This window comes from Zootoca vivipara, chromosome 6 (genome assembly GCF_963506605.1).
Source record: "Zootoca vivipara chromosome 6, rZooViv1.1, whole genome shotgun sequence".
Lineage (NCBI taxonomy): Eukaryota > Metazoa > Chordata > Lepidosauria > Squamata > Lacertidae > Zootoca > Zootoca vivipara.
In genome coordinates, this window is record NC_083281.1 from 48,766,507 (window position 1) to 48,782,119 (window position 15,613).

At 39.9% G+C, this 15,613-nt stretch overlaps 1 protein-coding gene across 5 annotated transcripts in view; it reads left to right on the top strand.

Annotated features, from left to right (window-relative positions):
• CBFB (core-binding factor subunit beta) overlaps positions 1 to 15,613 on the top strand; it is a 44,858-nt gene that overhangs the window by 14,937 nt on the left and 14,308 nt on the right. For all 5 annotated transcript variants that reach the window (XM_035118373.2, XM_035118369.2, XM_035118372.2 and 2 more), the window contains one exon: positions 14,171 to 14,287. In XM_035118373.2, coding sequence (XP_034974264.1) covers positions 14,171 to 14,287 — 117 coding nt within the window. The remainder of the gene's footprint in view (positions 1 to 14,170; positions 14,288 to 15,613) is intronic.

Sequence of the window (15,613 nt, forward strand, 5' to 3'; positions counted from 1 at the left end):
TATGAGAATGAATATTAACTCTTTGGGAACAGGAGATAGCCTATCTGCTCATGATTGCTGTTATTCGGCATGAGAGAAAATCTATAAATCCAAATAGATATGTGGCAACAGTCTTTGGAAAGCTGAACTGTGGAAAATCTAGGAAAGGAAATGGAGTTTGATGTTACTCTTGGCAATTTCACTTTACATATGTGCCCTAAATCCATTTTTTTCTTGATAAGCTGGCAAGTAGGTGCTCATTGGGAGACTGCTGTGTGCTTGATGGTAAAATGATTTCTGCTTGAAGGAACACGATGTTCTGAAACTGTTTATCTTTTCTTTTTAAGAAAATATGCTGTAACAATAGTGTTTTCCTTCAAGGAATCCCTTTGCTGTCTCTTCACTAGAGAAAACCTACTTAATCTTCCATTCTTAGTAGTCAAAATGTCTCCTCTTGAGTGACATTATTCCAGAGCTGTGTAGAACATTGGCTATTCCTGCCTGGTTTGTTGTCCAGATGTATGGCAGAATGCCAGCTGGCAATCATGGTGGTCTTGCCATGAATAAGTGCTTCAGGGAAAACATTGCAATTCATCTGCAGACTTCTATTCATTCATTCTTCCTACCTACCTCACTGAGTTACGCTACTTCATTTATTTATAGATTAAAGAAAGCAATTTTAATAGGTTTTAATTACAATTCTATGTTACACCACTTTTACAGACTGAAAAATCAAATGCATTTCCTTGCTCGTTTCTATATTGAAAGCATTTGTTATAGTGGTCAACACAACATTACAAATCCCTTCAATCCCTTCTGGCTGCCTCTGTCAGTGTTAAACATACAGTCGGGTGTATTTCTTATAGTTGTAAATCATGATGTTGGACGGTTTTGAGTTCCTTTTGTCTAGCTGGTGAAAAGAACAAGATATACACCCAGCACTTTTTTTCTAGGTACTTTCATTTTCCTACTCATATTATACTGCCCCTCAATGAGGCCAAACTTAGATTCACAAAATGTTTAGGGTTATGCGTACCCCTGTGTCCCTGTCCCCCCAGAAAAAAAGCACTGGATACATCTATTTGGCTTTTTCCTTTTTGTAACTTCTCTGTGCTGACTGCAGTATGGCAGCATGCTTCATCTAATAGTATAAATTAAACATGGAAATGTTTGACTTCACACATTAGGGTACTTTTCCAGTAATGATACTTCATTATAATGTATCTCAACATAAAACAATTATAATTATTCCAAGAGGCTTCAGTTCTGTCAAAGTTACCAACTGCCAACTTATTAAATAATGAAATTCATCATTTTGAAAAACAGTATTATCAATACATTTTCTCTTGCTTAACATCAGCCACTAACTGACCATCCAGTAATCAACATGTTTGATCATATAGTTACGCTTTGGAAGTATTTTTCCTGTTAATTTGATATTTCATTTAAAAAATTCAAACAAAATAAAGGAATGCTTTTCTCTATTGTAGAAATGTCTTCAGTTTTTAATACATACAAACTTCCTTATTTGTGAAGAATTAAAAACACCACCCAGCCTATTTAGTACAGTACTAGAACAGAGAGTTGGAATAAATGGACAATTCTCCCGACAGAGGGACGAAGAAAGTAGTGTCCCTCAAGGATCAGTATAGGAAGTTCTGCTTTTTAACTTGTTTGGTAAATGATCTACAATTAGGGGTAAGCAGGAAGCTGGCAACAGTTGTTGATGGTACTGAATTGTTCAGGGTCATTAAGAGTGTAAAAAACTCCAGAAGACTTCTCCAAACTGAGTGAATAGACTGTAAAATGGCAAATGCAATTCAATGTAAACAAGTGTAAATAGTGCATGTAGGCAAAAGAATCTTAATTTGACATATGTATTCATGGGGTCTGACCAGGAATTAGACCTTGGAGTTGTAATAGATGCTGCAATGAGCATGTTGGTTGACCCAGCATGCAGCAGCTGTGAACAAGGAAAATACCATGCAAGGGATCATTAGGAACTGATTTGGGGTAGGGGTGGGGAAATGACATTTTACAAATGTATGGTGTGATTGGATTTGGAATACTGTGTACAGTTTTGGTCAGCACACCTCAAAAAGGATATTGTTGAGTTGGTAAGTGTTCCAAAAAGGGCAATAAAAATTATCAAGAGAACAGAGGGACTCCCTTGTAAGGAAAGGTTACAGAATAGGGGGCTTTTTAAGTTAGAGAAAAGGTGAGTAAGCAGTGATGGTATAGAAGTGTACAGAACTATCATTTCTTGCATGCAGATAATATTCCAGGAATGGCGTGTATATGCAAAACTGTTTATATCTGAACAATCCCTTGGAACTGTCCCCACATAACAATCTTTGCCAAGCCTTATTTACTGAGCTCTGGGATGTTCTTACACAGGCTTCCTCAACCTCAGCCCTCCAGATGTTTTGAGACTACAATTCCCACCATCCCTAACCACTGGTTGGTTGGGGATCATGAGAGTTTTAGGCCAAAAACATCTGGAAGGCCAAGATCTCATGGGACATTTCAAGTTCCCGAGATTGCAGCCCAGAGCCCACTTGAGAATATCCCAGACTCCCAGAGGCCAGTAAGCAAGTCTGAGAGTTTAAAAGCTTTTTCCATGTTGGGGAAACCTGACACAAAATGAGCTTTTAACCTCTCCAGTTTGCATGCAATTTATGGGATTTCAACTATGCAAGGCTGAAAATTGTGCAAGCAAATTGCGCACAAGATGTGATTGTACTGTACATTTATTTATATGGAGAAAGTGGATAAAGAAAAGGGTTTTCTCCCTCTCTGTACTAAAATTTATGGAAATCCAATGAAGCTGAAGATTCAGGACACACAAAAGAAAGTACTAATTGATGCAGTGAAGGAGGCAGTTTTAGCAGTTAAAATATTAGACAAATTTATGGAGGATCAAGCTATCAGTGGCTAGTAGCCATAAAGCCTATGTCCTTGCTCCAGAGTCAGAAGCAGTAAGCTTCTGAATAACAGTTGCTGAAAACCACAGGAAGGGAAGAGTTCTCTTGTGCTCATGTCATGCTTACTGGCTTCCTATAGGCATATGGTTGGCCACCATGAGAAGACGGGTGGATGGATCATTAGCTTGATCTAGTAGGCTCTTTTTAGGTTCTTAAATACCATCTCCCAAGGGCTTAGGGTGGCATTGATGGGACTGTTTATTTTTCAACAAACTTGTGACAGAGTTTAGGAGGATTATGATTTACCCAAGGTCCTGGCACTAGAAAATGTTCCAAGTATTTGAATTAGGGGGTGAGTGTCTCCTTGTGTCTCTGCTGATATTATGGGAAATGATCTTATGTTCTGCTATTGTGTAGCCAAGTAGAGAATTGGGCTTATAATTAGAAAGGATTTGTTGTAATCTTCTAATAATCCTTTAAAAGGGAATCGTGATTTAGTGGCCTCTGGCAAGAAAATTCAGAGTGGAAATTACTTTTAAAATCAGGGTGTTAACTTCATTTCCTTACCTAGCCCCTAATAAGTTTCTAATACAACAGTCCTTGAAATACATGCCAGTTCCTTACATGCTACTATGTTCAGATTCATTGTTTGCTTCCTTCCTGAGAAAGTGGTCTGTTGCCCCCAAAGGCTAATGTCTCAAACTCATCAGTATGTTAAAACAATGAAATTCATTTATACTAAATGCTCTTATTTTAGCTGAGATTCCCCACCCCCCATGGCTGCAAAGTGGAGTTACTCTATAAACTAAAGCTACCCTTTCAATCTAATAGTTGGGTCACTATTGATGAATTGAGATAGGTAATGAATTTTTCTTCTCTACTGTGGATAAAATATACCCTAGTCCTTTCAAAGTGTAATATGCTTGGGGGACCTTGGGGGATATCCAGTATTACTCATGCTTAGAGTAGATACATTAATATCAATGGACTTAAGTAAATTACATTCATTAATTTCAGCCGATCTGCTGAGTAGGACTTAGTTGTATATCACTTCTTATATTCTATAAAGTATTATGAAGTATATTATTAAATTGTAAACTTGTTGTGGCGTTCGCACAGAGCCGCCAGTCGTTCCACAGACTATTGACCCTGCACCACCACGGCTTATCTCTTCCACTGCCACCAACCAGGTTTCCCCGGTAATATATTCAGACTCAGTCAGGTTGAAACGTATTAACAAAGATTCCAGTTTATTGTGGATGCAAACAAGTTTTAAATACTTTGAAACACTGTAATCCGATTCACTTTCTCTGTCTCCCCTCTGTCTCTAACTCACTCTGACTCCTATGCCCCCCACCCACAAGAAACCAACCGAACTAACTGCCAAAACCCCTGTGTTGAGCCTTAAACACAGTTAGGCTCCGCTCCTGGGCTTTCTTACTGGTCAGCCTATTAACCCTATCTCTCCCCCAGTACGACATCTCCATAATGAGTGGGCAAATGCCACACTTGATGACAGATATAGTTCCCAGTCTGTTTCTGTATTGGAGCTGTAGTTAATATGCTTTAATTGTTTTATTGCCTGTGTGTGTGTGTGTGTGTGTTCGGAAACTTTGGGGTGATGGGCAGGATAGAAATTCAATAAATAATCACTCATTGGTTCATTTGACATGTTTATAAATTATCTATGCATAAATTTATTATGAAGTATCTAAAATGGCTACGTGATGAATAAGGGAGTATTAAAATCTCTATTTAAAAGGCCTGTTGAAAGAGGTAGGTCTTCAGGAGGCTCCAAAAAACAACAGAGATTATGCCTGTCCAATATTTAATGGGAAGGGTTTCCAATTCTTATATCATGCAGAATGGTCCTCCTGATAATATATCTTCAGGATGTCCTTTCCTGCAGAGCATAGTGATTGATTGAGTATATCAATATGAGACTAAATTTTATGTACAGTGGAACCTCGGGTTGTAGACGTAATCTGTGATGGAGGCACGTCTGCAACCTGCAGCGTTCCTATCCTGCAGTGCCGCGTCTGCACGCGTGATGCGATTTGGCACTTCTGTGCATGCGCAAGCGGCAAAACCCGGAAATAACCCTTTCCGGTACTTCCGGGTTTCCCACGGTACACAACCTGAAAAAGCGTAACACGAAGTTTCTGTAACCCAAGATACCACTGTATTCTAATCTCAAACCATATAGGGCTTTGTAAACAGAATTGATACCTTGAACTTAGCCTGGCAGCTAACTGGCAACCAGTTTAATACTTTTCAACAGCAGCGTAACATGGCAATAGCCAGCCCCAGTGACTGCAACTGGTGTGGGTCCAGTAGCGACCATGTGGGGATCTCTGGATGCCAGGTTGGCGACTCACATATCCATCTGGCTGGCTCCTCCAGCTTTCTTAAGCAGGTAGGCAGAAGAGCTTACCGTATTTTTCACTCCATAAGACGCACCTGACCACAAGACGCACTTAGTTTTCTGAGGAGGAAAGGGGAAAAGCCCCGTTTTTGGGGGGATCAGTTCACAGTTGTGCAGGTTCTTTTTCAAAGAGGAATCACCCCATTTTTAAAGGATCAGCTCAAAGTTGTTGAGTTTACTTTGCAAAGGGAAAATATCCTGTTCAACTCACAGTTCTGCAGCTTCTGATATCTGATATCAGCCAGATAATCCAATCAGCCAGTCACATGTTGCTGGGGAAAACAAACAACCTCCCTCTGCAAAACATTCAACAATGGAGGCCTGGGCAAGGGGAGGGGCGGAAGTCCCTTATCTCCCTCCCAGACCTCTTGCAATCAGCTGTTGAGCGGCTTCCTCTTTCCCTCTTGTTAGCCTTTAGCTCCTCCTCCTCCTCCTCCTCCTCCTCCTCCTCCTCCTCCTCCTCCTCCTCCTCCTCCTCCTCCTCCTTCTTCTTCTTCTTCTTCTTCTTCTTCTTCTTCTTCCTTTTTAAAAAGCATGATCTGCTTTTCCCCCTTGGGCAATTCGGCTCCAGGGACCATGCATTCGCTCCATAAGACGCACAGAAATTTCTTCCTTACTTTTAAGGAGGGAAAAGGTGCGTCTTATGGAGCGAAAAATACAGTGTTTGTTGCGTTTTTCTCAAAGGAATACATGGTTCACCCCTCCCCCTCAGTTAATGCCTACAGCAACCCTGTGAGGTAGGTTCAGATGCTGTGACTGCCCCAAGGTGAACTTCATGATTGAGTGGGGATTTGAACCCCGATACCCAAGTCCTAGTCCATCACACTAACCACTACACCACACTGGCTTCCTATAATACCTCTGGTATGGGTGACGTTTAGTAAAACTACATCATTTGAGTATCCGGTTACTGGTATGATTCAGGGGCAGGTGGGATCAACACTGAAGCTTTATTACTGCTTTACAAGCAGATAGGCAGTTCACTATGTGCTTATGAATAGGGAAAGTTGCATGTGATGAGAACTGGGTAGTGACTCACATGTGAGTGCCTTCTACAAGAATGCCTGATGGGCATGTTTGCTGGGAATATGATTGAAAACAAATTTCAGTGCAGTGGTATGTTCTTGGCTTTCTGTTTCTGTGTGGTGACTGTTAGTATGCTGACTCACTAACTGATGGGTGGTAACTGGTGAACTACATACAATCTGACTTGAAATGATTCAGTTGTCTTCCTGAAAAGACTTCAGTGGTAACACTGCTATCTTGTGCCAGTGTTATCATGTACACATTTGCTTGTTCCTTACCACATTGATATTTCCAGTTGTAACATATATCCTTGATGAGATAAGGTGTTCATCAATCTTTATGAGGATTTCCTCAAATTCTTCCTAAATTGACTTGCTAAACAATTGTGCGGGGAGGGGGAGAGAGTTTGATTTGAAAAAATTCTAATCAAAGCTTCTTTCTAATTTAGATCTGTTTATGATCATAATCATGAGTAAATACTGTTGCCAATGCCATTAATTAAATCTCATCATCATTAAGTACCATTTATTTTCCTTCTTTTGAATTTTGTAATCACTCTTTTTATTGTAAATTATCTGCAATCCATACAATGGGAGATTTAGGTGGAGTTAAGCTCATCTCAATTCCTTAGGAAGTTAGATATTAAGGTGTCTTCATTGATTAACAGAATTAAGCACCTACCAGCATATTTGCAAGAGTGTCCTCAGATGTAGCCGATGAAGAATGAATTGTTAAAACAACTTTGTACAAAGTTGTTTTTACCATGATAAAACGCATTTTCATTGGCTAGTTATTTTTGAGACATACATACTACCTCATTTTGGCAGCAACTGTTGGGCAATGGCTTATAGTGATTTGGATGTGTGTTCAGGTAACTTTATTTGATAGCTACTTTATTTTGAAAGATTAAATTGGCATGGTGAGTCATATGACAGCTGCAAACCAAAAATAGGCTTAGAAATGGAAAGGAAACAGTTTTTATCTTAAAAAAGGAAATGTGGTCAAACGGCTTCAGCAATAACAGCAAACAGTTTTGCTTCTTACAAAATGTGCCCCTTACTTTCCCTGACGGAAGAAATTACAATAACATGATTTAAAGGGATGTTTGGAGGAAGAAAAAGTCAGAGCAACGGTTCACTAGAGGTGGTTTATGCACTTGCTACAACTGGTAAGAAATTTACAGGAATTTCAGGTTGAGGGATCACTGTAGGGATGGGTAAAATATTATTCTACAAGTTTAAGAGATACATTTCAATATATTCTGGTTTGTAGCAATATTATCAGGCTAAAACAATCAGAAAATATGTGTCCTTCAGACACAAAAATGCAACTGAGTGTATGTAAGAGCATAAAATAAAATAAAACAGGAGCATGGAAAATCATGGAATTTAAAAGAAATCAAGACATCTACAATTCTCAAATATCTGCAGCAAGATGAATTTCTGATATTTGGCTGCTGCAAATGCAAACTCAGCCATGGACTTTATGATACGGACTCTAATTGCAATGTTTAGGGTTTGCCTTGCCTCTATTGTTGATATTACGGTGGTGGTGGTGCTGCTGCTGCTGCTGCTGCTGATTGTTGTTGACTCTTCCAGAAGGCATTTGGACAGGGGTAACTGGAGCTTTGTGCTGCTGCTCTATAAATCTGTGCTGACTGGGTTTATAGTTGGCCATGTTTTGTATTCTTATCTTATTCTTACTTTGCTGATGTTGTAAGTCACTAAATGTGTTAATAGGTAATGTGGAAAATGTTTATTTTTTTATCTCTTCACTACATTCTAGCAAGCTCTCTCAGATCATTAGCCAGGTCATTTGGGCCCTGTTAAAATTTGAATTAATGTATATAGTAATCTACAACAGAAGTATATAACTCAACCTCTGAGGTTCATTAGCATATTTTATTAATTGAAGAGAGCTGTATTGCTACATTTAATTACAATAAAGCTTTATTGTTAAAATATACAGTGTTTTTTTTTTTAAAAAAAAATCATTTTCAGTTAATCATGTTTCACTGGAAATCATGGCACTCACTTTTCTTTCTCTGAAACCTATTAATCTCCCTGTTTTGCATGTGTTTTCTCTTTTCACCATAGTCAGTAGCTCTGTTACTCCATTCCTTGTTTCTTGTGTCAAATGTATTTAATTCCCCCTCCTCTTGTTCTTCAGGCTCTCTGTTCTGTCTTCCCATTTGTTCTTCTTTTTCATCATTGAGTTTAGCAAACACCACACACACACAACAATTTATCTGTTTTATATAAATACCACCATAAATACCATAAATATCAAGGTGGCATACATGGTTCTCCTTCCCATTCAGTCTTCACAACAACCATGTGAGTGTAGGTTAGACTGATAGATAGTGACTGGCCCACGGTTCCCTGTGATTTTCATTACCCAGTGGGGATTTGAGCCCAGGGCCTAGTCCAACACACTAACCACTACGTAACTAGTGGCTTACTGATGTTGTTGCTGTTTGCAGCATGGACAGTTGACTGAAATAGTTTAGAACTGATAGCAACTCCACCACTTGTCTCTGGATCCACAGAGGGGGATTTGTACACCATTTAACAAAGGAATTGTCCCATTTTCCTCCCTTCCCTATAGCTGTTGATCCCATGTATGCTGCAGGTGTTTTCATGTAGAGGTGGGGAAGGAGTGCAGATATGGTTATTCAGAAGTATTAGTAGCATAATAATCTGATAATAACATGATTATCAGCATGCTTCACTGTTAGGCTCCCACCCCCTTTCCAGTCTTGTTTGCTTGCATCAGTAAAAAAAAGTTCCCTTCTTAATAACTTTCCTGTTGAGAGAGGCACAGTTAGAAATTGAACTGAACTGATCTTGGCAGACATTTAATGCTCCTACTGGCAGGATCAGTTTCAAAAACAATCACAACTCATTTTTCATGCTGTCTTCACAACCGTTGGCAATGCAAACAGGGATTTAACTCCCACTCAAAATATAAAAGCTGTAATCTGTATTACATACTACAGATCTCATTACAACCTCCTTAGTGACAATTTAAAGGAAAGCCTCTGAAAATGCATTTTACCATATATATAGTTCCACTTAATTGTTAGGCCTTGTCAATGTCACTTAATGCCTTCTGCAGGTGTGTCTCTAACTATGGAGATCAGGTTCATGCCACCTGCCATGCAAGAAGACTGATGGATCAGACCAAAGTCCTATCTAATTCAGCATTCTGTTCCCACAGTAGCCAACCAGGTGCCTATGGGAAGCCCAAAAGCAGCAACTGGTATTTGGAGATATGCTGCCTCTGATACTGCAGATAATATATAGCAATGACTAATAGCAATTGATAGCCCATTCTTCTATACATTTTCTCATCATGTTGTAAAGCTGCCCAAGCTGACAGCCAGCTTGGCCTACAGTGTAGCCTGATTGCTGTTTCTTGATTTTGAGAGGCAACATTTGTACAGATCAGGCCTATGTGTTTGGGGCTACATATGTATAAACTTCTATTTGAATGTGACTCCATTGTGCAAACATCAGCCATAATAATTGCAGCCTGAGATATTAACAATAGCTCTATAGATGGTTTGGTGTAGTGCTTAAAGTGTTGGGCTAGAAGCTGGGAGACCAGAGTTCAAATCTCTACTCAGACATAAAGTTCAGTGGATGACTTTACCCTAATCACTATCTCTCTGTCTGATATTACAGAGCTGGTGTGAAGATGAAATATGGAGGGGGTTATAAATGCAGCAAATAAATAACCATAAATAAATAAATGGAGAATTGGTGGCATATAAACTTGGGTATTTGCAGATGTTAACAAATTCCTGAATAACATGTTGCTTTCAGAAATGTATATCAGTAAATACTTGTTAGATGTTTATATGCTGCTTTTAATCCATAATTGTTCTCAGAATGGTTGACAATAATGAAATCAGATCTATTAGCAATGATTTTCATAGGAATGGATCTCATAATATGTATCCTGTATTTGAAAATACATTTTGAATATTATCCTGCTGGTCCGGGGGAAAATAGAGAGAAATGAGCTGCCTCCCTAAGCTACCCATCTTTAGAAAACCAAGTGTTTTCATTGGATGGTTTTAAGCAAGAATGATTCCACTCATCCGCAAAGGTGGTAGTAAAAGAAGATTATGGGAGACATTATCTAGTTTCTCTTCCTCTGATGCAGTCAGGTAAAAATGTAAAGTGTAGAAACCAGCACTGGAGACGTTTTTGAGACTCTCAGTCTTCATAGGATGCATATATACCTTTGAAACCTAGGTGCTAAAGAAAGCAAGGAATGACCACTATCTTCATTCCATGTTTTGAAAACATAGAAGTATTTGCCTGGCTGCTCTTTGAAACAGAGGCTGGGAGCCAAAGAGCTGCATAGGTTCTCATAGGAAACATGGGAATTTTTTTTACTCCCCCTCCCCCAGTTGAACAACTTTTCCAGGTTTTTGTTTTTGTTTTTTTAAGCAAATAAGTTTTAAAATTTCGCTTAGTTTCAAAAGCAGTTTTGCCCCAGATGTAGAGGATGTTGAACAGAAATGTCTAAAACCCTGTTGGGCTCACAAAATAGGCTTCATAGTTATGAACTACATTAACTGTGCTCTGATTCAACAAGGCAATTATATTACTTTTTATTCTCTGCGCTTAAGCCTGGGGTAACTTAGCTGTGTCACCTTGACTGTTTTGCAACTATTTGGAGGCAAGAGTTTTTACTTACAAGCAGTTTCTGGGAACATCATTTATTGTGCCAAACCTCATTGCAAGGATAAGCTCTTTCAGTAAAACAGTCAAGATTTGAGCAGTTTGGGAAAATGTAATGTCCAAATGTTAGAAGTATGCTCTCCTCACAAACTTGTTTATTTCATGATTCTTGCTTACTACCGGTACTAATAATTCCTTTGCTTTAAATCTCATTGGCAAAATGAGTGGCCACTTGTATGTGCATGGTATATTTGCATGGTTGTATGATATTTGAAAGAAGCAAAAAACTGTATAAATTCAAAATCTAAGTTCACTTCTTTCAGTGACCATTTTTAGTGCTACCAAGTGTCACATATTTGAAACTGATTAAAGTTGCAGTGTTTCATGATGGTAGTTCTACATCTAGAATAGCATTATGGAAAGCAGAGGAGAAAAAATAGATAGCTCCATGAGTAATTACGTAAGAGAGCTTGTTTTGGTCACTTTCTTGCTGGCTACTAATCAGGTTAAAACAATATTTGGATATAGTGAAAATGGGGAATACCCTTTTAAGGATCATCAAAGTACATAACCATTGCTTAATGCAACAGGGATTTTCTCTATTCCTCTTCCCTTCTCCACAGCTGTCCCCTCTCTAGCATGCAAATTACCCCCTCCTACCCTTAACTTTGATTCATTGTGGCGCTGTGGTTCATTGTGACACGGGTGGCACTGTGGGTTATACCACAGAGCCTAGGGCTTGCTGATAAGCAGGTCGGCGGTTCGAATCCCCGCGACGGGGTGAGCTGCCATTGCTTAGTCCCAGCTCCTGCCAACCTAGCAGTTCGAAAGCACATCAAAGTGCAAGTAGATAAATAGGTACCGCTCTGGCGGGAAGGTAAACTGCGTTTCCGTGTGCTGCTCTGGTTTGCCAGAAGCGGTTTAGTCATGCTGGCCACATGACCCGGAAGCTGTATGCCGGCTCCCTTGGCCAATAATGCAAGATGAGCACCGCAACCCCAGAGTAGGTCACAACTGGACCTAATGGTCAGGGGTCCCTTTACCTTTACCTTACCCTTAACTTTGATTCATTGTTATGTCTACACAGATTTTAACCATGGTTAACATTAACCGTTGTGTGATTATGGTGTAGAATTTGAAGCTAACCTCATTGTTGGCAGTTAAGGAATTATGCTCAAAATAATTTGGCACATGTGACTCATAACTTTAAGAAATCTCTATATATGTTGGGTTGAAAAGACCTCATTACAATGGTTGGAGCAAGTTGGTTGAAAAAAACTCTTCCTCCACCATTGGTTCCTTTCTTTTCGGCCACACTCCTTTTTCTTTGATGCTTCCCCCACACACACACTCCATACGGTGGTCTTTTTATTTTCCTTATTTGCCCATTTCCTCTCATGCCTCTTTTGCTGCCACCACTACATATCTGGTAGCTGAACTGAAAAATCTCATGATAAGGTCTAACAATTTGCTTCTTTAGGTTGGCACCATCTTTTCCAGATAGAGCCTGCTATATTAAACCTACCATAGTCATATTGGTTGGGCTTTTCACCTGCCACTAGAGGTGGTGACAGTTAGTACCTCTGCTGGTGCAGAGTAAAGGGAGGACAGGTAGGCAGACAGCAAGGAAGGAGGAGGGAGCTTAGAATCTGGTGACCTGGTCATGGCACAGACATACTACTTTCAGTGACTGGGTCAGCCCTGATTGAAGCTGCCATGGATATGAGGTTTGTTTTGGCTTTCATTGTGACAAATAAATACAATGTTGAAAACTGTGTTTTTATTCATTTGCTTTTATATTACACTTTCCCCTGGTATACTCAAAATGGCTAACAAAATTACAATTGAATATACAGAGTGTGTTTGCATGTCTTGGTAAGCCATGGACTCACAGATCATCCCCACTTCACTCCTTCTCACTACTGAGCAAGAGCAAGAAATTATGATCTTTGGCTTAGTAGAGCATATGAAGGCTTATTCTTGGCTTACTAGTTATGGTCTGTTTGAATGAAACAAACTATAATCCTCATTTCACAAGGAGTCCTAAGTTAAATCGTGCTGTGGGTTAAACCACAGAGCCTAGGGCTTGCTGATCAGAAGGTCGGCAGTTTGAATCCCCGCGACGGGGTGAGCTCCCGTTGCTCAGTCCCAGCTCCTGCCAACCTAGCAGTTCGAAAGCACATCAAAGTGCAAGTAGATAAATAGGTACCCCTACAGCGGGAAGGTAAACGGCATTTCCGTGTGCTGCTCTGGTTCGCCAGAAGCAGCTTTGTCATGCTGACCACATGACCTGGAAGCTGTATGCCGGGTCCCTCAGCCAATAACACGAGATGAGCGCCGCAACCCCAGAGTTGGTCACTGTAACGGTCACCCTACAGCTGGCCCAAGTTTGAAAGGGTTAACAATTGAGGACAGATGGAACCCAAAGGGGCGGGATTAGGCTGGCTATATAAACCCACCCTGGAGGGGGGAGGGGGAGTTAAACTGTGAGTTAAGATGAAGTTAAGTTAAAACTGGTGGAGAGTTGGTGTGAGTGAAGTTACATTTGAGCTGGGTTTAGAATCTGAGGGGAGGCATTAGTGGTTTATTGTTCAGCAAGGATAAAGTGTTAGACAGAATAAATTAGTGGACTTTAGCGGTAATAGGCCGGTAATATAGTTAGCAGTAATAGGCCGTTACAGGAGAAACTGTTTTAAGAAGTTAACAAACGTTATTTTTGAAACCACACACATTTGTACTTTAAAGAAACTATTTTTATTCAGCAACATCCTTGTCTGGAGTAGTGATCGGGTACCAGTCCAATTTACTGGTTGGTGGCAGTGGTGATACCAAAGGTCGTTTGTGCAGGCATCAATAGACTGTAAAACATCTGGGGGTCCTGCACAGGTAAAGGAGACCGCGACAGTCACGACTGGACCTAATGGTCAGGGGTCGCTTTACCCTTTACTAAGTTAAGAGTCATAGTTTATTGCTCTTGATAACTAACAGGGAGGAGTGAAATGGGAGTGGACTTTGCATTCACAGTAAATTATCAGCCATGGCTTACCTATAATGACCATGGGTGTTGATTCATGCCTATGCATACAGTCTGCATTATCAGTATATGTCTTCTTATATTTCAGGTCTACCTAAAAGCACCTATGATTCTTAATGGTGTTTGTGTTATTTGGAAAGGCTGGATAGATCTCCAAAGACTGGATGGCATGGGCTGCTTAGAATTTGATGAAGAACGGGCACAGGTAAAGTAGGGAGCTTCAAACTTCCCAAATCTCAGTTATATTGTGAAGCAAAATTTGTAATTTTGGCATGCAGTACTTTATAACTTTGGATGGGGAAATTGTATAATGAGAAATTGAAAGCATAAGCAGGATCACTGTTTGGATTTAGTTGTTGCATTTTCAATCACATATGATCAGCATATTTCAATCTGTCTTTTTGTCCAAGGAAGAAGTCTCCCCACTCTCCACTTTTCCTTCAAAGAAAAGAAGATAGTAGAGAGTAGAAAAACCTCTGTCATGTTCTTTCAGTTTCCCTTGTCCTTTCTAGGAGGTCTGCCTTTGGTCTTAACTTCTTTATCTTTTTCCCTTTGCACTTCTGATTCTGATCTTCCATGTCCATAATTTAAAATGCATGCAAACCCTGTGCCTTCTAGTTCCACAGTCATCCTGCTTATTCTGTACTTAAATGAAAGGAAAACTGAAGCTTGCTTATACCTACTTGGGTAGCAGTAGGTTCACTTGCACTTGGGGCATTGAATAGTCATAGTGTACTTTACTGGTTATTAAACTAATCATGCATTTGTCTGTGATAACTGAATTCTTCATTAAGAAACCCTGAAAATTCAGCAACATAAAGCCTCTTATTGACCTAGACCTTGTATTAGGCTTTTCTTTGATGCTTCCATCTCATTCTCTTTTCTCAACTTTGGCCCCCCACCACCTCTTTTTCCTATAGTTCTGTACCTAATCCATGCATATTTTATCCAGGCCACCACCTCTTTTGTCTATGACCTAGCTTTCACAACTAACCTAGCACTCCTGACTCCACACTTCCTCACTCTTTTCATCCCATGAAATGCTAGAAACTGAAACAGTGGCAGATGCAAGGCTCACAGGTGACAATGAGTAGTTTTCTTAATAGAAAAATAATTGTCTTTGAATATAATTACATGGTAAGAGCCTGCTGGCATCCTGATGCCCATGGGAAACCCACAAGGCAGATTTGAGCACAGGGCACTCTTCCCTCCTATGGTTTCCAGCAAGTGATTTTTAGAAGCATTGCTACCTCCCAACTGCAGAGGCAGAGCATACCCATCATGGCTAGTAGCACTCAGTAGCCCTCTCCTCCATAAATTTGCCTAATCCTCTTTTGAAGCCATCTAAGTTGTTTTCCATAGTTGAACAATGCATGGCCTGTCCTGAATCTTCCAGCAACCAGCTTCATGGGATGTCCATGAGCTCTAGTGATATAAGAGAGGGAGAAAAACTTTTCTGTAACCACTTTCTCCATACTGCACCCTATTTTATATCATCTTACCTCTTATTCAACTTCTCTCTAAATGAAAA